Below are 22419 nucleotides of genomic sequence, written 5' to 3' on the forward strand. Positions count from 1 at the left end.
ATTTTCACAGCTGCCGAGTAGCTTCGAACAGTTTCCCCCTTAATAAATGAAATCAGCAGTTAAAGAACAGGATTTTCAGTTCACTTGGGTTATATTTGCTTGACGATCTTAAACATTACAGTGGGGAAACTGGAGACCGGCACGACTAGATTGCGCAAGTGTACCTAATGTCGCGGTGCGCGCGTGACGCACGAGGGCGTCAGGAAGCAGGTGCCATGTGCCATGTGCCATGTGCGTGCATGCGTGTCATCACCTTGTGCTGACACCGCGCGTTTATCCCCGTCGGGAGGTGGAGACCGCGCTTGGTCATCGAGGACCTCAGCAGCAGCAGCAGCAGCCTCTTTCACTCCTCCTGCACGTCCGACGCTCAGCACGCTGCACCCCGATGCCGTTTCATCAGCACGCTGTGGATTTGCACCCGCTTACCGCCTGCCTGCCTCCTCCCACGCGCGGCGGACTTTTGATTGTTGACGCATCTCCAATGTTCGGACCCGGGCTGGCGTGGGAAAGAGAGGCACGTCCCAAGTGTCAAATGCGAGCCGTCCTGTCCATGCGCCTCCTCAGTGTTTTGCCTCCGGTGGCACCCCAAATGCGCGATACCCATACGGTTCACCCCTCTGCTCCTTCCCACTGCGCTCTTCTCCCGTAAAAAGGAAAAAAAAAAAAATAATGGAAAGGTTCCAGTCTTCCATGCGCAAGCGCCTGTACAGCTTGCCGCAAAACATCGGGCAAAGACCTTTTGCGGGGAACGAAGGAGACAGCGGCGACAAGGACACAAAGAGGAAAAGTATTTTGCTGAGACATTTGTCCTCTCCGTCTCCCGCAAGCAGTTGCAGGAGCATCGAGGAGGCCAGCAGGGACGCCGCCAGGAAGAGCAACTCGAACGGGGACTGTCGCCGTTTCAGGGGCAGCATCTCGTCCGTCGGCGGGCGTCGTCCTGCCGGCTCAGATCCGGCGGAGCAGCGCTGCCTCATCCCGGAGGCGGACGCCGGTGTCGGGGAGCGTTCCCCCGGCGAGCCCGGTCCGGCGGCGGGCGGTCTGAGCGGCGCGGCCGGCGGCCGAGCGTCGGTGTCGGAGCAGACGACGTTCATCAAGTTGGAAGGTGCCGAGGATGAGCGGCTCGACCAAGCCGGATTCATGCATCGGCAGTTCGGCGCGATGCTCCAGCCGGGAGTCAACAAGTTCTCTCTGCGGATGTTGGGGAGCGAGAGGGCCGTGGAGCACGAGAGGGAGCGCGTCAAGTCTGCCGGCTTCTGGATTATACACCCATACAGCGATTTTAGGTAACTCACCTGAAAGATACACTTCTTCCGGAATTAAGTACACGTGCGTTTGATGCCGTTGACCGGCAGTCATACGAGGCCCGCCCGCTCGATTTGGTCAAGCCCCAACAAAGTTCACTTAAGTCGGTAGTTTGGATCGTGGTGCGGAACCACACGAAATCGGACGTTGCTCGCGAAGGATTAACAGCGTTTTACAAACATCCCAGGAGTTCTGTAGTACACTGTAAAAACAACAACAACAACAACAACAACCTATACAATTGAGCCAATCAGTGTAAGGTAACAATTTGCAGCCACTTCAATCGGGTACATTCAAACCGCGTATTTTGGGTGAAGAAGACCTTCGTTCACCACTCATTTCTGGTTGCACTTCAACCACAGTGCCTGAGTTGGGGTGGGGGGGGGGGGGGGGGGGGCTACTCTACTCTACAGTACTTTGTGCTCCTCGACAGTCGCAAGTCTTTCAAAGCGAGTGGAGTGCCAATTGAATTTTGTTGCCTGCCTGCAAGCCTTACCTGACACGCTCACAATGCAGGCAGGATCGAATCTAAGTCACGATCAACGTATCGCTAAACTCATTTGACCATGTAGTTCATTTTTTGGGGTGGTTTTGATGGCCTTTATGCTGATTCGCTAGCTGACAACCAATCAGTGATCGGTTGTCACTGATGGGCGACGCCATTTTGTGCCGATGAGCCGATGACACGTCAGCCAATTAGTGCGGCATGAATGCGCCACGTGATGCATATTGTCGTACCAATGGCTTTTAGGTGGACGTTCCTCAATTTTTCTTGCTAAGACGTTTTACTGTTGTCAACTAGGTAGTGGAGGTCAAATTTACCCTCATTTTTTAGGGGACTTCACCTGTCTAAAATAGTCAACGTTCGATGATTGTCACGGATTATATTTACCACTCGCCGAAACCGGCATGTTGTGAAATTAATAGCACCCCGTCGGTGGCTCACGAGAGCATTATTATCTTTATAAAGGCAGAATCCCAATCATTAGATGGTGCTGGTGTTCCTAATGATGTGGTAAGTCGTCCGTGTACGTGTTTTCCTAACAGCCCAAATATGACAATCACCCCCCCCGATCATTTAGTGAGGCCATTGGATTAGATTAGAGAGAATGCAGCAGGGGCTTGGAAATGGGGTAATCAAAATAGGGTAACATGACCATTCAAGATATTAGAAGCACACATCAGGCGGGATTATTACAGCACAATTAGTTTAATGGAACAGAGATGTTGTGGATGGGGCGGGCGCCACCCGCAAAATGCTGACATGGATGGAGAGAGAAAGAGAGATTGGAATGGAATCAAGGCGCCCAGCTGTTTGCGCTGCGCTGTGCCCGAGGTGTCGTCATGGCATCGCGCTAGTGTCGTGCTTTCGGACATGCGGCCTTCCCAACTCAGCCACCACTAGTTCAAATGCGCACTCTGAATGTTATGACATAGATATTGTTGTTGCTGCGATGTTGTTGTTTCCATTTAGGCATAAGAAGGGACTCAGAGTAGATTTAAAAAAAAAACAACTGCTATGACCGTCTTAAATGACCAAGATAGCCTTGGTAAAGTTGTCACAATTTTACATAGTTTAAAAAGTCAACACAAGGCCTCTCTGAAAAGCATCAGTCCATTCTTAAACATATTACAGAATGAGTAACACCCAAAAGAATGTATCATTGCATGCAACATAGTTCCGCTTGTTCAATCGCGGTCTCAACGTCATAAATCCTTGATCAGCCCGTATCACAAACTGGCCCCCAAAGAAAACAAATCGTGTTTCTTTAGCACTAAACACATGTCCAACAAAAGTAATATTCTGGAGGTGCCAATTCCACTAAAGTCCTTGTTATTCTGATATAACTTCATATCCAAGCGTAGCGAGCGCACACGCATCCATCATGGCTGCGCACTCTTCCAACCACTGTGTCATGAGCGGCTGCCGTCTTTTATTACGACCGCAGTGGATACAGCGGCCGACGCGCCGGGCTCGCCGGCACGTTCGTACGACGGCGCACCTGAGCCTCAGTACAGGTGTATGTTCAGCCACTGAGCTCTATGCAAGCTGTTGTGCTTCATCTGCGGTCTGGCAACAAGAGATAAGTATCTCCGGTACAAATGTGATCCCCTTTTTTTTTTCAGCTGTCCTGATTGATCTAAGCCCCTTTCACCGTTTTAAGCCTTTTTGTGTTCACTTTGCCCGTAACTCCGCTCTCTTTGTGCTCTCGTGCTCTTTAACCGAGTTGCACTCTGACCCAAATCGTGCAGGATTCCTCTCTGAAGTGGCGCGCAGTCCCCACAACGGCAAACTTTATTTTGATGTGGCAGATTGCACTAGCTAGTTGCCTGATCTTTGAGGGTCGAATGCTGCGTGCACAGTCAGCTGATGAGCAAACGGGAGGGTCTGCAAAGGGGGACGTAATGCACTGTCCCCTGCACACTTTTTTTTGTGTGGTCCAGCTGTCCCGATGTTCTGCGGCACAGTGACGTGTGCAGAGCTGTAATGCTAACTACTCAACATCTGGCTGATGGGAGCTGACTTCTGGAGATGACATGGATTCCCAGGAGATAACGGTGGATTTAGCCAGAGAGGGGATGAGCAATTAGGACCACTCTGTCACCGCAGAGACAACAGGCAGATGAAGAGAGCAATACAAATGCTTTGTTTGACAGATGACAAGAAAAATGTGCAACGGAAAGAGGACCGGTCTCATCTTCTTGTGCATTAATTAGAGCATTCACAAGACAAAGAAGTAGTAAAAAGAACAAAAGATGAGCATGAGCCATTCCGTTAGGGCACATTGTCTCTGTGGTTTTCTGACATTCTCCATGGTTGTCTATCAATCACGGGAAATGATGCCGCATGGCACTTCCATTCACACTCGGAGTCTTCAATTAACCCAACATGCATGGCTTCGGAATGTGGGAGAAAGCCAGAGTGGTGCACCTGCAGAAAAGACCACGGCGAGACCCAAACATTGGATCCTCTTGACTATGAGGCGGCCATGTAACCAAACGCTCCACCTTGCCTGATTTGTCCCAACAATATGACAATTTGTACCTATATTTTCATGACTGTCACATTTTTATAAACACCTCAAACATGACTCATTGTATTTGATTTCATCGCATTTTCATTGTTGGTGGTGGACGGCTATGTGGCAGTTGTGCTAATTGACCTATATTGGCTTATAAGTGGTCTGAGCCCTCGCAATTAACGGAATCAAACGTAATTCATATCAGATCACCCTTATAATACAACCAGTGCTTACTACTTAACACAGCATTATTGAAAGGCAGTGACCCTCGAGGTCTTAGTCATTAGATTATCATCCTCATCATGGATCGATTTGCTGCCATCATAAGCCATCTCCTCATTCCAAGCTGCTCACATTTAATCAGTAACGGAGTCCATGAATTCCACTTGTCGACAAGAAGGTGAAAGCCTCATTGAATCAGCTCTGTTTTATAGCCAATCCTCCACTGATCAATTTTCATCCCTCGTGAAACAAGTCCGTCTTTTGGTTACAGTGTGATAATGCGCTCTCACACGTCACGGGTACCTTTAGGGGTCCGTCTGCCGAGGCTGTTGATTTGTGCTACTGATGCTGGTGCTGGTGTGCAGGTGTGTCAGGCTGCCGGTTGATCGATTTCGAGGTTAATTAGTTCTCTGAGATGGATCGCGCGTGTCATCACGCACTCAAGATTGTATTCAGTGGGAGTTTTTACGAGGCTTGGCTGCGAACCATTGGAGTGATTGTTGCTGTGCTTAGTGCCGTACTTGGATGGAAATCACTCTGCGGGAGACTTTTAGAAAAGGGCCGTCATGCATCAGCTACTTCAAGGGGAAATTGAATGCAGCATGCGAAAACAAAGGCGATGTAGATATGATGACCGAAATCAATTTGTCACGCAGCTAAAGATGGAACAGAGCGCAACGGTACGGATTCCCGAGCATTGAGTCAGGTGTGGAAATCGATATCTTCTTATGACCAAATCAGATGGGCTTTCAGTCCTCCCTCCTTGTGCCCTGAAGCACAACGTTGAACAGAAATAGAGACAGCGTGTTCTCAGAGATGCTCAGTAAAAAAAAAGATCTTGCAGAAGTTTAGCACAGTTCCACATTGAAGCTGTAATATTTAACCTTAACATGTGCATCACTGCACCAGCGCGAGCTTTGTGGGTGTGTGCAAAACACCGCTGCAGCAATGCTTAGCACAATTCATGAACATTACAGATTTTGATAGGTCTGGGTTACTTTTAGAACATTATTATGATAAAAAAACAAAAAACATTGAACAGGCAAAACCGGGCACAGGGTTGTAGCAAGCATATCTGCGATTCATAAATATGTTCGCACTTATTGTTCGTACTCCGCGAACACATTTCAAACCTCCTCAGATCACGGGTACGCACAAATAATGCAGGATCGATCAGCTCTCGAAAATGCGTCAAACACACATCTTTTACCCGAGACGCACCGGTGTGCCTTGTCAGATTAGTGGCGTGACAGATTAAGTGTGCTGCGCTAATTATCCAATTGAAATGAATTGGTCCAAAAATGATTTACCACAAGTCATCTATTTTTGTGAATCTCTCGATGCCAGCAGTGTATCGTGACAGAAAGAAAAATGTAAACATTGTATTTCAACCAAATGGCAGAAGGTACAAAAATCCTGTGCATCTGCCTGGCGCCATTCATACAACAGAATAAGTCATCACTTCCTGGGGGTACTTGGTTTGACAGATAAGTTCCAGGACTATTGTCACAAAAGTTATGTTTTAAACCCAAACTACGAGGTCTCCCTGCCACATGGACCAGAGGATCAACCAGCATGTCGACAAAGAGATGCTGCAGCGTTTGCTCGGTTTAGTGTGAGAGTTGTGCCAGGACAACTCGTGGCAATGCGCCTGCTCGCACAATGCCCTGAGCATCTGACAGTTCCTGACTGAGAAGAACATCGGTGTGCTGGAGCAATCTCCCTATCACCTGACCTGGCTGCGTGCGATTTCCTCTCTCCAAGCTCAAGGGAGTCAACAAGGGGAACCGTGCAGATGCGGATGACATGAAGATGGCCGAGATGACAGGAAGATCCCGGGAGAATCCTTCCAGGAGTGCATGAAGGCGTGGCAGAGAAGCCTGGGAAAGTGTGTCAGACTCCAATGGGATTACTTCAAAGAGGAAAACTTTATACTTCGTTACGCCAGTCCTGGAACCTTCAGACACACCTTGTATATCAGCTTTGTGTCAACAAGACTGGCGCTGATTTCACACCAAGTACATTTGTGAGTGAATCATTATTTCATTGTAAATTCTTTCTGTGTCATTTTTGTTTGGCGTGACGTGAGACTTGTCTTTTGTTAAATATGTGCATCGACTCAATAAAGGTTGGCAAACCCCGCACTATAGGACAAGGACCATTCGCTGTAGTTGTTCTTGACCTTTTCTGTTTCTCGCACCATAAGACACGATATGTCCTTGGATCTGCCAAGGAATATCTCATTTGTGGATGCTGAATGCCATTCAAGTTTTCATAACTCAGAGTCACATCTTCAATTTGATGATTTCATCTCACCCTTGGTCTGAAAACCAATGCTAATCTCCATAGCATAATATGTGAGAAAAGCATGAAACCATCCATCTGACCTGCAACAGTTTGACTCTTCTCATTTTCCCCGCTGTAACTAACGTATTGTGTACGGATGTTTTTCTACTTGGGCTGTGGGCGTTTTATGTGTGTTTTAGATTCTACTGGGATCTGACTATGCTGCTTCTGATGGTGGGAAACCTCATCATCATCCCTGTGGGCATCACCTTCTTCAAGGACGAGCACACGCCGCCCTGGATTGTCTTCAACGTGGTCTCGGACACCTTCTTCCTTATGGACCTGGTCCTCAACTTTCGCACCGGCATCGTCAAAGAGGACAACACGGAGATCGTCTTGGACCCGCAGAAGATCAAGATCAAGTACCTGAAGAGCTGGTTTGTGGTGGATTTCATCTCTTCAATTCCTGTGGACTACATCTTTCTCATTGTAGAGACTCGCATTGACTCCGATTTTTACAAGACGGCCAGAGCCCTGAGGATTGTGCGCTTCACCAAAATCCTCAGTCTCCTGCGGCTGCTACGCCTCTCCAGACTCATCCGCTACATCCACCAGTGGGAGGAGGTAGATCTGACACAAATTGGCTCGAATGAGTGATACCCGCACCAACCAGATACTTAGTTACACCCAGGGGCGCCGTAAGGGAGGGGGAAATTATTTTGATTCCAAGGGCCCCATGATTGACAGAATCGCAAGAAAATAGTGTTTTCGGCTTGCGGCATTGACGGGGTGGGGGGGCCCGGAGTAAGACTGTAAGACTGTTTTCTGCGGCCCCAAATCCTCTGCTGCGCCGCTGTGTACGCCTGCACATCAATGTACATTAATCCGTTAAAATTGCTCACTTCACATTTACACTGTTTAAGGTGAGTGACTTAACCATACTGTATTCTCATAACTATAAAGTGCCTTTGGGGTCCTCATCTGAATCGCTAAGTCGTTACAAAAGTGTAGCAGAATAATACAACTCTGATGCCTTATTATAAGTGGCCAAACATTTGCACACATACCAACACAGTGAAAATGTGTTTCCTTCCTTTTTTCTCATTGGATGTACATGATTTTGGCTTGGTTAAAGGATAGTCAATCAAAACTTTTTTTTTTTTTTTTTCGTGTGTGTGTGTGTGTGTGTGTGTCTAAAAGTATTTGATAAAAGGACATTTTGATCATGTATACTATTTTCATGATCATATTGAACATTTTGCACGTGTCCCTGAAATTGCTGTCCACCCTGTCATTGTGGGGTAATTGGCCCTTCAAGAAATGCTCTGATGTTTTCAGCCACATCACTACCAGCATTTTGTCTTTTCTTCAATGGAGGCTGAAACAGTGACGAGTTGCATGGAAAATATTTCGACTTATGTTTCCTAATTTGCATCATATTATGTGTAAAGTTGGATGTTCTCAAGCTTAACATGTCCGCTCTGTCATCGTGAAATATCAAGTGTTGTAAAACCTTTCAGAAATTTGAAATCTATTTGTTAAACAGATGTGTGTTGTAGTGTGTTGAAGGCGCAGTTGTGTCGCACTGCGCTGCATCCTACTAAAGAGCTGTCTGCTATATTTTCCCTCTCATGTACTGAAAAGGCGCGAGCATATATTTGCAGTACAGCTATTCGAGTTACATTTGGGAAATAATTGTTTTCAAGTATAGCAAAGCATTTTTTTAACATGAATAAGTCAATATTCTCTGTCAAGTACTCTCTTGAGACAGTATTTAACAGTGATATTTCCCAGCACTATTTAATTCATATACTGTAATGTCATTGAGGCCGCATTCCCCGTAGCCCAGTCATATTGGTGGCAGGTTATTACGCAACATTGGAATAGCCTTTTGTTCTCGATAGAAGATCGAGAGCACAATGGTATGGTATGGTACAGGACAACCGTAGTAATCAGCATCCTGAGCACAGAACAGACTCTATTTTGCAAATCCTCTAATTGCACGAGTGAGAATTCAAATTTCATAGCATTATTTACGAAGACACATTCATCGCATTGTTCCACGACCATTAATGCTGATAATCTGCGTGTGTGTGTGTGTGTGTGTGTGTGTCAGGTTTTCCATATGACCTATGACCTGGCCAGTGCCATGGTGCGTATTATGAACCTGATTGGTATGATGCTGCTTCTGTGTCACTGGGACGGCTGTCTGCAGTTTCTGGTTCCCATGCTGCAGGACTTCCCTCCCGATTGTTGGGTCACTCGAAACAAGATGGTGGTATGTTTGTTGTTTTTATTCACGACTTCTCAGACAAACCACATTGACAAAAATATGATTCCGATGTCTCCCTGTAACCAGTGGCGGGCTGTGATTCGGTCCCCGTTCCTTCGGCGTGGATGTACCGAACTTAATCACCTCTTAATGCCACCACTATCACGCTGCAATTATAGGCACCATCAATACTATATAAAAAGCACCCAACACTGCCACATACTGTACATCACGTGGAGGAGTTTGCAATCGTTATTTATCTAAAAACATGACAAAAACAAAACTATTACAGATATCATACTCACCAAAGATGCGACATATTCAATGCAATATCTTTGCAGATAGCTACGTGTGTTTTGCTCATCGAAGTTGGCCGTAACAAGTTTTGTGTTTGCCGACCAATCGGAGGATGGAGAATTGCTGAGATCATCGAGGGCCAGAGCGCTGGCCTTGTGAGGATGAATTTGAAATCTGATCGGTTAAAGAATCAGTCCCATTGCTGATATAGTTTCAGTTACATTGACTCGAACTCCTGATTCTGGGAGCCCTCGGCAGGCAAGAGTAGCATGGCAGCACATTAGAGGCTGAAATCTGATCGGACAAAAAAACCCAAAAAACTTCCACATACAGTACATACAGCCAGTAGAAACACTACAAAATGACGTTCACCACTGCCTGCAACTTGGCTTGAGCCGGACATCAATAAATGTTCTTTCCGCTTGTTTCCCCCCCTCCAGAATGACACGTGGGGTCAGCAATATTCTTACGCCCTCTTCAAAGCCATGAGCCACATGCTGTGCATCGGCTACGGGCTGTACCCGCCAATAGGAATGGCCGACGTGTGGCTCACCATCCTCAGCATGATTGTGGGCGCAACGTGCTTTGCCATGTTTGTGGGGCACGCCACTGCCCTCATTCAGTCTCTGGACTCCTCCAGGAGGCAGTACCAAGAAAAGGTAGGAGGCCACAATTCCTCAATGCGCCGCAATGACGTTTCAGGTCAGAGAGATGAAATATTGAGGGTCAAAATGACACTGCGACTTTTGTGGCGGTGCATCTGTGCGTGGCATTACGTTCGTCTCTACGCGACAGAGAAATACACTCGCTGGATACTTTAGGTAAAGAAATGACATTTCCCTCAGAAATTGTGCTCGAAGAAATGAACCCAAATCAACTACAGTGGAGAGGAATCATTCTTTGCACACCAGCTCAATTTGTCAGTTTACTCACACGCAATCAAATTAACAGTCTCTATTTTTCATGCTTGCTTATTCATTTGGTGAAAGACAAAATATCAGTCAAAAAGGTACAAGTACACACAATATAAACGCTTTTTGTGTTTTGAATGTTGTCTGTTAATATGTAAACATGTTTTACATGATTTTTGGTGATGCATTTTACAGATATTTTGTCTATTGCCATAATAAACAACCATAAAATAGGAGACTGGTAAGTGAGCAACATTCAGCAGGGCACCAAATAATTATTTCCTCCACTATATATCAGACATTCAGTACATCATAGCAATTGCTAGATAGCGACATCAGGTCAGTCTGATTGTACAATTACTAATTGCTGCATTCCAGAAAACTGGTAAACGATAACATTTTGGTTTCAGTCTTAGTTTTCTGATTCTGACACGCGAATTTGAGGCAATTTATGTACTCCGGTTTTACCAAGATGCAAAAGTCTTCCATCACACAACATCGGCTGGTCCCACAGAAATGGGGCGTGCTGATGCACCTTTGTGCCCCTTGAAAAACGATCGCCAACAGGGGAGAGGCTGGGTGGCTGCTGATGGATCTTTGACCTAAAAATATTCTCCCAGTTTATTCCCGACACGCATGGGAGGCGGCCAGCCTTCCGTCGAGAACCCCGGCCACCTCTGAAATTCAAAGCTCCGACCTTAAAGCATTCCATCCGAAAGTACAGAAATTGGATGGATGGATGGATGGATGGAAATTCACAAGGTTCACCTCCAAATAAGGTTCTGCCTCTCCCTATACGTTGGTGGCATAGATCGATGAAAGAATATGTATTTGTACACGTAATTAATAAACAATCATTTGCGTACGAATGAAGTGAAATGGGATCATTTCTATGATTATTAGATTATGCAGGTGCACCTAACATTGTGGCTGGTCATAGTGTATATCGGATGTGTAGGAAACGTATTTTGAGCGGAAACAGCCGAGGGCTGGCATATAATAAAAGGTAGACTTAGAACAGGGCAAAAACAAACAGGTTGAATCCACTGTCCATTAGTGATGTTTTGCTTGCCGAGCACTTGGCCGAAGGACACAGTAGTTAATAACATTAGCCGCAGGCTGCGCAGCACAACTGTATTTGTCAGATGGGCCAGAGGCCCAAACCTCCACTGTGGACACGTTTCACAGATGGCCTGACAGTTGAGTGTTAACATAACGAGGCACATTATCGTCAACCCCTGGGCCAACACATCAAACAGATTAATTCCTATATTACATTTGCCACGACGTTGCATTTTGCCTTCATTATCGGATACATAACGATTGCTTGTTTTCTCACGTAGAAATGGCTTACTTTTTTGTATCGTCAATCATTCTCGGATTGTGGTCGCAGTACAAACAGGTGGAGCAGTACATGTCCTTCCACAAACTCCCCGCCGACATGCGTCAGAGAATCCACGATTACTACGAGCACCGCTACCAGGGCAAGATGTTCGATGAGGAGAGCATTTTGGAGGAGCTGAACGAACCACTGCGAGAGGTCAGAAGTAATCAGCTTTGGGGATTTTTTTTTTTTTTTTTTTACACCCTCCTCTTTTAACTTACTGGGTCGTAAATATGTTGATTGCATTGGAAATGTAATCAAATCAAATGTAAAGCTCCGGCTTTACATTTGACATTCACTTTAACCGCCTCGGTCACCACGTGGACTGTGATGGATATTGCCTGTCTCCATATTTTGAATGTCTTTTCGTTTTGTGGGGAACTGTACAAAAAAAAACAACAACATTTATTTAAAAAAGGAGATCATATTAGATCTAAACTGCCGAGACATAATCGAGCTCTGTATCTTTTTACCATAATGTTTATCGTCATGTAATCTGATTAGTAAATGCTGGAGACTGCGTGTGGGCGTCATTAACCGAGCGCTGCTACTCACGCTGCTTTCATAATAATTGCAAATGTATCAACGACGTGAAGGTCTCACACGTTATGATTGTGCCCCTTTCAGGAGATCAGAGGTACAGTAGCAAAAATACTCAGTATTTTCAGTAAAAATAATAAAAGTACCCACTCTGAAATACAAAAGGTAAAAAAGATTTTACTGTCAATTGTATGGAATACCTGTTTTGATAACTTGGCTCAATGGGGGAAAACAAATCTTTTATCCTTTTATTAATTTACAGTAGTGCTCGTACTGAGGGGGGGGGGGGGGGGAAATCCTGTCGCATGTTGTTTTTTTTGAGAGCTGGCTAGCGTCGACTCGACTTTTTTTTTACTCACAAAACCTGTTCCCATCACTTCGCTCGTGGTGTAAATTGAACAATGAAAAAGCTAAATTAGCTAATGATAACAGCCGGGGGAAAAATACACCTGACTTGCATGTGTCTGCTGCCACTAGACGGAATGCATTTGCCACAAATCAACAGAAAACAATTCTCTTAAATAAGGCCACGAGTGGGGAATGTTTTGCTTCTTCAAATCTGTTTCCGTCGTCGTTAATGCTCCCTGGCTCACGTTCCTCCATGTCGCTATTGTCCCTGTATTTTTCCGCCTTATGAGTCGCCAAGGTCTCAATCAATCTAGATCTCACCCACCACATCTCGATTTACATTTTTACGTCATGTCGTAATCTGCTGCGGTCAATACAATATCAGTTTTTTTGATGTGGGGAGTAAAAGTAAAAAGTCATCAGAAATATATTTCCTGTACGCGATGTACAGATACCTGAAAAATCTCCATCTAAAATCTGAGTACAGTAAGGAAGCATTTGTATTGTGCTACTTCCCACCACTGCAGGAGATCATCAACTTTAACTGCCGTAAGCTTGTGGCCTCCATGCCTCTGTTTGCCAACGCCGATCCCAACTTCGTCACCTCCATGCTGACCAAACTGCGCTTCGAGGTCTTCCAGCCGGGTGACTACATCATCAGAGAGGGAACCATCGGCAAGAAAATGTACTTCATCCAGCACGGGGTCGTCAGCGTCCTGACCAAAAACAGCCAAGACACCAAGCTGTCAGATGGCTCTTATTTCGGAGGTAATGTCCTCACACAAGGGGCTGTTTAACGCATACTAATATAGCCCGTGGCTGGCAGCGGTTCGCTGATGTGAAGAAGCGGCAATAGTCAGCCTTGTTTTGATTTATTTTGCTCGGGCACTCAGCAGATTAACTTCCCGCGCTATTGCGGCTGGGAAAAATTGTCCACATCATCTCCTTAAAAGGGGCTCGGGACTAAGAGCGGCAGTGATTTTTTTGATCTTTGGTTCCATCTGTGGGGTTTCCCCCTTTTTAAATCAATATTTATAGCTGAATTGTATTCTTCTTTTTCTGCTGTTATGGAAAATATCGAAGACTGTTTTTGCTATTTCATCAGTCAGGTACAGTTTGTCCAGAAGCCTGTTTGACATTTGACAAAACGTAACAAGTGAGTGTTTTAACGTTTTAGGGTGAGTACAGTCTCCAGAATGGTCAAATTAAAATTGAAGAGAAAATGTATTCGGACAAACACGTGGAGCGTAAATTTGTCAGCAGTCCTGTGTGCTCATGTGACTCAAATAGATTAAATCAATAAACAGGACAGCGAAGCAAGCGTGAGAGACCCTGTGGTTTTGTGTCTATATCCTCAATATGTCTGCCCTCAAAAATAGGTCTATCTTTTTTTTTTTTTTTTTTTTTTTTTCAAATGGCGCTTTATTTAATTTTTTTCTGATCTGACACGACAGATTAGGTCAGGACAAACTGTAAGCTGCAGAAATTGCATGAAGTGCTCCATCTGTGGAGTTGAGAGTCAGCGCGCTTCATGTTTCATCAACTACCCCTACTGAAACAATTTTGCCAGTTTGATTTGATTTTTCTTAACGGAACAAGTGAAAAACGTTTGATATTTGCATTTATGGTATATTCCTTTTGTAGAATCATCTCCAAAAATGTGTGAATTCATACACCAAAAATGTTTTTTCACTTTGCATTTTGCCCTCTTTGAAACAGTTTTTTGAAACAATATTTCTTCCCCTCCCTGCAGAGATTTGCCTCCTGACCCGAGGCAGAAGGACCGCTAGTGTGCGAGCAGAGAACTACTGCCGCCTCTACTCTCTGTCAGTGGACAACTTCAACGAGGTGCTGGAGGAGTATCCCATGATGAGAAGAGCCTTTGAGACAGTGGCCCTCGACCGACTAGACCGCATCGGTGAGACCTTTTGGCGATACATCTTACAATTTATGTACAGTATGGCTAGTGACCAGTGTTGGTAAGATGACTTTGGAAATCTAGTTGGTTACAATTACAAGTTACTCTGTTGAAAATGTAATAGTAGTGCAACTATTTCAATTACGTTCCCAAAGTTATATTGAAATTTGATTACCTTTGGATTACCTGTCTTAATTTGGAATGAATGCATCAACAGGACCCTTGGATGTTTCCTCAAAAAAAGTGCATTAAAACCATCGGTCATCATTTTGGAATCAAACATATTCTTTCTTTATACAAATAATAAACTGCGAACGAAACATGATGAGATGTAAATTATATGATAACAAATGTTTCTTGTATTACAATCCCAATTCCAATGAAGTTGGGACATTGTGTTAAACATAAATAAAAACAGAATACAATGATTTACAAATCATGTTCAACCTATATTTAATTGAATACTCTACAAAGACAAGATATTTCATGTTCAAACTGATCAACTTTATTGTTTTTAGCAAATAATCAAATTTTATGGCTGCAACACATTCCCAAAAAGCTGGACAGGTGGAAAAAAAGACGGAGAAAGTTGAGGGATGCTCATCAAACACCTGTTTGGAACATCCCACAGGTGAACAGGCTCATTGGGAACAGGTGGGTGCCATGAATGGGGACAAAAGGAGCTTCCCTGAATTGCTCAGTCATTCACAAGCAAAGATGGGGCGAGGTTCACCTCTTTGTGAACAAGTGCGTGAGAAAATAGTCGAACAGTTTAAGGAAAATGTTCCTCAACGTACAATTGCAAGGAATTTAGGGATTCCATCATCTACGGTCCATAATGTCATCAAAAGGTTCAGAGAATCTGGAGAAATCACTGCACGTAAGCGTCAAGGCCGAAAACCAACATTGAATGCCCGTGACCTTCGAGCCCTCAGGCGGCACTGCATCAAAAACCGACATCAATGTGTAAAGGATATCAGCACATGGGCTCAGGAACACTTCAGAAAACCAATGTCAGTAAATACAGTTCGGCGCTACAGCCGTAAGTGCAACTTGAAACTCTACTATGCAAAGCAAAAGCCATTTATCAACAACACCCAGAAACGCCGCCGGCTTCTCGGGGCCCGATTTCATCTAAGATGGACTGATGCAATGTGGAAAAGTGTTCTGTGTTCCGACGAGTCCACATTTCAAATTGTTTTTGGAAATTGTGGACGTCGTGTCCTCCGGGCCAAGGAGGAAAAGAACCATCCTGACTGTTATGGACGCAAAGTTCAAAAGCCAGCATCTGTGATGGTATGGGGCTGTGTTAGTGCCAATGGCATGGGTAACGTACACATCTGTGAAGGCACCATTCATGCTGAAAGGTACCTACAGGTTTTGGAGAAACATATGCTGCCATCCAAGCAACGTCTTTTTCTTGGACGCCCCTGCTTATTTCAGCAAGACAATGCCAAACCACAATCTACGTGTTACAACACCGTGGCTTCGTAGTAAAAGAGTGCGGTTACTAGACTGGCTTGCCTGCAGTCCAGACCTGTCTCCCATTGAAAATGTGTGGCGCATTATAAAGCGTAAAATACGACAACGGAGACCCCGGACTGTTGAACAGCTGAAGCTGTACATCGAGCAAGAATGGGAAAGAATTCCACCTACAAAGCTTCAACAATTAGTGTCCTCAGTTCCCAAACGTTTATTAAATGTTGTTAAAACAAAAGGTGATGTAACACAGTGGTAAACATGACCCTGTCCCAGCTTGTTGCAGCCATAAAATATTCTGTTTTTATTTATGTTTAACACAACGTCCCAACTTCATTTGAATTGGGGTTCTTTCTATGTGTACAGCATGTGGAAAACCACGTTCCACCATACCATACCACGTTGACCTAATGACAAATGTGTACAATTTGATGAAATTGTACACATTTGATGATCAAAAATATGATCAAAATACAATTTTAAATTCCTTCGTCTACCCAGGCTATGCAGCGAATTGCTCAGGACAGTCTAAAACGTATAAAATAGTGGGGATATTGTTCTGATATTTTCAGAGGTGGTAATGGTCATGAGTACAGATGTCCACAGAAATTTTGGTGACGATTGATCGCAGCGTTCGGACGTTAAATGACATTTAGCTTTTTCCCTATAGTGAGTGCCTATGGAGGAGGGAGGGGGGGGGGGGGGTGGATATCGTTTGGATGTTTTCAAAGGTAGAAGTGGGCACGGGTAGAGATGTACATAGTAGTAAACTTGTCCATAGTTGTACAAGTTTTGGTGATGATTGATCCCAATTGGTCTCCAGTTCTGTCGATGACATCACATTGCGGGAAATCTATTCTGCCGATGTAAAAGGGGCATTCCCAGTTATTTAACGATTGCTCCACAACGAATTGATATTATTGGAAATGACTGTCAGTTTCATTTTGTTGAGGAAAAATATATTTAAAGAGAACCTGCTAGTTAAGTATAGGCCATCTGGATGCTATAGGTCCTTTAATCGCCCAACAAAAATGCAGTTGTTGTTTTTTGGTTTCCTTAAAAATATGATTATTTTGGAGATGAAAGTTTTTCGCCCAACGGGAGTAATATATTCTGTTTTATGAATAACAGGGTAACTTCTGCCATTTAGTGGAAGAACATTTTATTGTTCTACATGTCGCTGGTCTAAATAGACGAGCAAAGATGCATTATTTGTCGTACATAATTATCAAACCAATTATGTGAAATTGGATAATTCATCATTTGTACTGCACACTGGGTGGGAATCACTCAGAGGTTGACCGGTAGGTACACATTCCGGTTGTCTGCAACTAGGCATTTCAGATTCTTCTTCCTCTTTTCAACAACAGGGAAGAGGAACTCCGTTCTTCGGCATAAAGTCCAACATCACCAAAGTTCTGGCACATTAAATCTCCATGAGAGTGAGATCATCCAAAGAATAGTGCAGCATGACCGCGACATGGCCGAGTGCACGCGACTGATCCAGACCAGCAACGCGCAGATCTTAAACATCCCACCTGCTCCCTCATCTCCCACCCCGGTCATCTGGGCCCCTCTTGTTCAGGCTCCGCTCCAGGCCGCTGCAGCCACTACGCCGCTGGCACTGGCATTAGCTCACCGCTCGCAGCTGCCCCCTATCCTCTTTCATCATCCTCTGCTCCCAAGCTCCCTGAAAGACCCCATCGGCCAACCAAAGAGAGTCCACACTGCAGCGCTCCCATCTAGCATCTGTGGGTCAGTGCCCAGTTCTCCTGGGGGTTCAACCAAATTCCGCACTGAGGTTGAAACTCCCACTCTGGCCTCCATCAGAGCACCATATCCCTTGCCTACTCTGACGTCCCAGCCCATCTTCACCAGCAGTCTGGAGCCACTGGCCCCTCCCACTCAGCCGGCCCACAATCCTCCTCACTCTGGCATGGCCTCAGTCTTCCCCGTCAGCCAGGCAGCCGTCTCCTATACTTGCGCCGCTCAGCTCCACCCGCAGCCTTACCACGGCGCGATGACCACCCCGGCCCATCCGTTCAGTTTGCTCCAACAGGCGGAGACGGCGAGGCTGGCGGGGAGATTCCCGGCACCCTCCTCTTGTGCCATAAATCCTCTAATCTCCAGCTCTGTCAACCCGATTCTAAGCCAGCTACAGCAGAGCTCTCACGCCATCACGCAGCAGATGGGGTCCTGTCATGGCAGCGCAGGCAAGATCGCCAGCAGTCTGAACTTCCCACAGTTTCCCATCATCACCGGCACACAGTCCTCCAGTAGGGCATCTGCGGGCGGAGTCGGGGCCGCAGGATCTCTTGCGCAGCACAGCCTGGCTGGCCTCCATTCGATTTTCCTGCCACAGGTTCTTCCCGAGCAGTCCGCCCTTGGTTCCCTGATGCAGTACGGTTCCGCGGAAGCCTCACCTTGCTACACGCCTCCTCTCCACAGCCCCAGCTTACAAAGTCCTGTGAGGGGAAGGACAGTTTACCAAAGCGAGCCCCCCGGGCCCAAGGACTCTCACAATCCCCTTACTGTTCAGACCTCGTGCCCGGCTAGGGTGGGATGCACCATCAGGGAGAGCAGCGAGTCACCAGCCGAGCTCTATAGACAGCAAATAAAGACCATCTCAGGCTCTTACAGCTCTTTGCACCACATACAAGACAGACCTTTCACCTCAGAGGAGGAAACAAGTCCCTTCTCCTTCCCTGTCGCAGCCAGTAAACCCCAGGTCACGATTCCAGGTCACACCAGTGCTGTCACCTGGACGTATTCAGGACTTGAACCTCAGAAGCAGTTTCTCGCTGTGAACTCCAAAATGTTAGAGAGCCAACCCAACCAGGCTAAACTTCCCTCCAGTTTGTGAGGCTGAGACATGCCCTCCTTTCATGAATACAACTGAATACTCTCTTCCTTGGCATCCCTTTTTACCCCTACTTTGCGCCTTTAAACGTAGGAGGATGCGTGATTCTTAATTGATTGGAAAATGTTTACCACAGAATGTATGGATTACAGGTATGGACAATTTCAACACCGCTTATCCTGGTTAGGGTCGCGGGGCGCTGGAGCCTATTCCAGCTGACTTCGGGCGAAAGCGGACTACACCCTGAACTGGTCGCCAGTCAGTCGCAGGGCACATATAGACACGGACAACCATTCGCACTCACATCGTCACTGAGTGGGAACTGAACCAAAGTCAGGACGAGTCTACCACTAGCATGGACAATTTCAATAGCATATTTCTCCTTTGAAAATAGTAATAAAAGCCACTTTGTTGTTTTTATTCACTTCATGAAAATATAAATTCATGAAGTTATCTCTTACACAACAATATACACAAAATGTGATTATTTCAGCTGTTTAACCGTGTATTCCTAGCAACCTTTTGTCTTCCTTTCAGGTTTAATGAAACCAAAAAAACGCTTCGTCCCCTCTTCTCAGCTAAAAATGCAAAGTTACACTAAAGAAGACTTGAGGGCCTCTGGTGCATTTTGGTTGTTTTCAAACCACATAAAACGTTGGCATCGCCAGCAGTAGACATGGGCCGGTTACCAGTTTCAAGGTAAACCGCGGTTTCAAAAAGTCACAGTTTCAAAAAGCACCTATGAGCTTATGAGGTGTTGCAAAGTGACACGACCCCTCCCCCTCCTGTTGTTGGTGTGGCCAGTCAGTGAGAGTACCCCAGCTCGATAAAGGCATTTAAGAGCACGCCTTTGACAAATTCAAGATAACGTTAATAAATAACTATGAATGTGTCTTGAATTGAACGTTTGCAACCAGCTACAAGAGTTAGTATTTCTACAATTGGTAAAATAAATATTGGTACTATAGACTTGCTACCGAGGCAGATAACCAGGTAACAAGCATGGCTGACATCAGTTAGTTTTCGTTGTAATGTGACTTCTCAAAGCAGAAAAGATTAGAGAAGTAGCTTCTCGTTTTCTGAAAAATAAGAGCTTTTACTGTTGCATTATTTTGATTTTAGTGATAAAAAAAACAAAAAACTGTTGTACCTACAGCGTGCATTCAATGGAAAAAAAGTTGATCTCACCCAATTATTTCAAAATATTTCATTTTAGAGCTGTAATTGCAACACTTTGAAACCGTGACATTTTTGCTCACAGTTATCATGACGTCAGAATCTGATACCGGCCCAAGCCTAGCCAGCAGAAAGTCAAACGTTTTTCACGGTGGATGTTGGACTTCACCAAGGATTTGTAGAATTCACATAAAGAATTTCTAGGCAAATATAAGGGGTATGCAATGTCCAGATTGGTGAGCAGATGGTTTCACCTCTGCTATTTGCGGATGATGTCTGACCTTCAGGGTTTTCGGGGAAAGTTTTCAAACAGGATGAGACTCGGTACCTCCAAACTGGAGGCCATGGTACTCAGTCGTAAAAGGCTGGATTTCCGCCTGTGAATTGGGAGAAAGGTCCTGCCTCAGACGGAGGAGGTCCAAGTCTTGTTCATGAGAGAGAACAAGCTGGTTCCTGAGATCGATAGGCCAACATGCGGTCTATGTACCAAACTGTCATGGTAAGGAGGGAGTTGAGCCAACAGGCGAATCTCTCAATTTGCCTGTCCATCTACGTTTCCTCCATAACCTATGGTCACGAGCTCTGGGTAGTGACTGAAAGCTAAGCCATGCTTTTTGTAAAGCTCGGTCATCACCGAACCGCCTAATACGGACTGCTCGGTCCCTGTACGACCGGTGTCAGCGTGTGGTCCACTTTGTCTGCAGCACTGTAAGTCAGGTTTGTTTCCAGTGAGGGATGGACATCGATTCTGTTCAGATGATGTGGTTCTGTTGGCTCCGTCAAGCTGCCATCTTCAATTCTTTCTGGAGTGGTTCTTAGCTTATTGTGAAGCAGCTGGGATGAGAATCAGCACCTCCAAATCTGAGACCATGGTCCTCAGTTGGAAAAGAGTTGCATGCCCTATCCGGGTCGGGGATGAGCTCCTGCCCCAAGTGCAGGAATTCAAGTGCTCTTGATGTCTTGTTCATGAGTGAGGGGGGGAAAGGAGCGGGATCAGCAAGGCAGATCGGTGCAGCGTCTGCAGTGATGCGGACTCTGTATTGGTCTGTCGTGGTACAGAAGAATCAATTTACTGATTGATCTACGTTCGTACTCTCAGCTATGGTCACAAGCTTTTGAGTCAAGAGCAAGATCACGGATACAAGAGGCTGAACTGAGTTTCCTTCTAAGGGTGTCCGTACTCTCCCTTGGAGATTGCATGAAAAGCTCGGTCATCAGAGAGGGTCTCGGTGTAGAGCCACCGCTCCTCCACATCGAACAACTACCTGGGAATGCCATTGTGCTCCTTAGGTGGAGGTAGGGGAGGTGGCCAAAGATAGGTAAGTCTGAGCTTCCCTGTTGAGACCGCTGCCCTCGCAAAGAAATTCGATGAAAGTGGTTTCTCTCGTTTCAAGTCCGTATGTCTTCCAAGTTGCTTCAGCAATATCGCACGGCCGAACGGGGCACACAAACCCGATCATATTTGTAAAACTAGCGAATGTAATGTTTGTCTACCTGGGTGGACCGTGTAGATCATCAGGAAGATTATCCTGTGTGAAAGAGGCAGCGTGGCTCTCACTTCTCTGTTCTATTGCAACCTTTCTGAGGACAGCTAAGCCATGCTTTTTGTATAACCACTCTGTCTTTTATGGCCGCGAGCAAGTACTGTGAATCAAAGCACTTGAGTCAGATTGTGTTAATTGTTTAGTATGGATTAAAGGCAACGAATCAATGGTACATTTGAGGAACGACATGGTGAAATGTGACTGTTTCTTGCACCACTCAAAGGGCTACAAGCAATTACTCGGATGTAATAAACAAGAAACCCCCGAAGGGTCACATTGCTGCACATTTACATCTTTCACTGCATCTCATGCAGTCAATACTGACCGAATCCTTCACGTTGATTAGTCGCACCTTGCCGTTAAAGAATCACAATCCATCGTATCCTGGCGTCATTTAGCTACATGGTTTGTGGATCTTGAGGATGAGTTCTGCTGCGACCGAGTGATGTTTTGGGTCACCAAGCTGCCTCCGCCGGTGGTCTCGATCAATCCCTCATTACTATTCTCCTCCAAGCCCGCAGCACCAGAGGCATCAGTCCGGCTTGACTAGAAGGTAACTGTGGCTGCAAGGTGTGCGTTTTCATAGGAAGGACAGTCATCGATTTCTATATATTCATTGTTCTTTTTGATGCCTTTGAAATCTGAGAATTCTGTCTCCTGTGTACAGTATGTGAGCTATATTTTAATATATTAGGTATGGAATTCAGTGCAATAAATGAAGATCTGCTCAATAATGCTTGTCCTTACAGTTGCCTTATTTCCAGAAGATTATGTCAGGATGGAAAGTGAGCTAAAAAAAAAAAAAGTCAAGATAACGCATTGTTCATTTCAGCTTTCAATTAAAATCTGAGTGTGAA

The 22419-nt window shown here is 45.4% G+C and overlaps 1 protein-coding gene across 1 annotated transcript; it reads left to right on the plus strand.

The window, feature by feature from the left end:
- Positions 1 to 368: 368 nt before the first annotated feature.
- LOC133402449 (potassium/sodium hyperpolarization-activated cyclic nucleotide-gated channel 3-like) lies at positions 369 to 22283 on the plus strand. Its single transcript, XM_061676152.1, has 8 exons — positions 369 to 1283; positions 7034 to 7457; positions 8950 to 9111; positions 9843 to 10061; positions 11707 to 11853; positions 13113 to 13353; positions 14339 to 14503; positions 17353 to 22283. Exons 1-8 carry the CDS (start codon positions 670 to 672, stop codon positions 18843 to 18845), a joined length of 3465 nt encoding a protein of 1154 aa, XP_061532136.1. The 5' UTR covers positions 369 to 669; the 3' UTR covers positions 18846 to 22283.
- The last annotated feature ends 136 nt before the right edge of the window (positions 22284 to 22419 follow it).

Source organism: Phycodurus eques, chromosome 5, assembly GCF_024500275.1.
Source record: "Phycodurus eques isolate BA_2022a chromosome 5, UOR_Pequ_1.1, whole genome shotgun sequence".
NCBI classification, from domain to species: domain Eukaryota; kingdom Metazoa; phylum Chordata; class Actinopteri; order Syngnathiformes; family Syngnathidae; genus Phycodurus; species Phycodurus eques.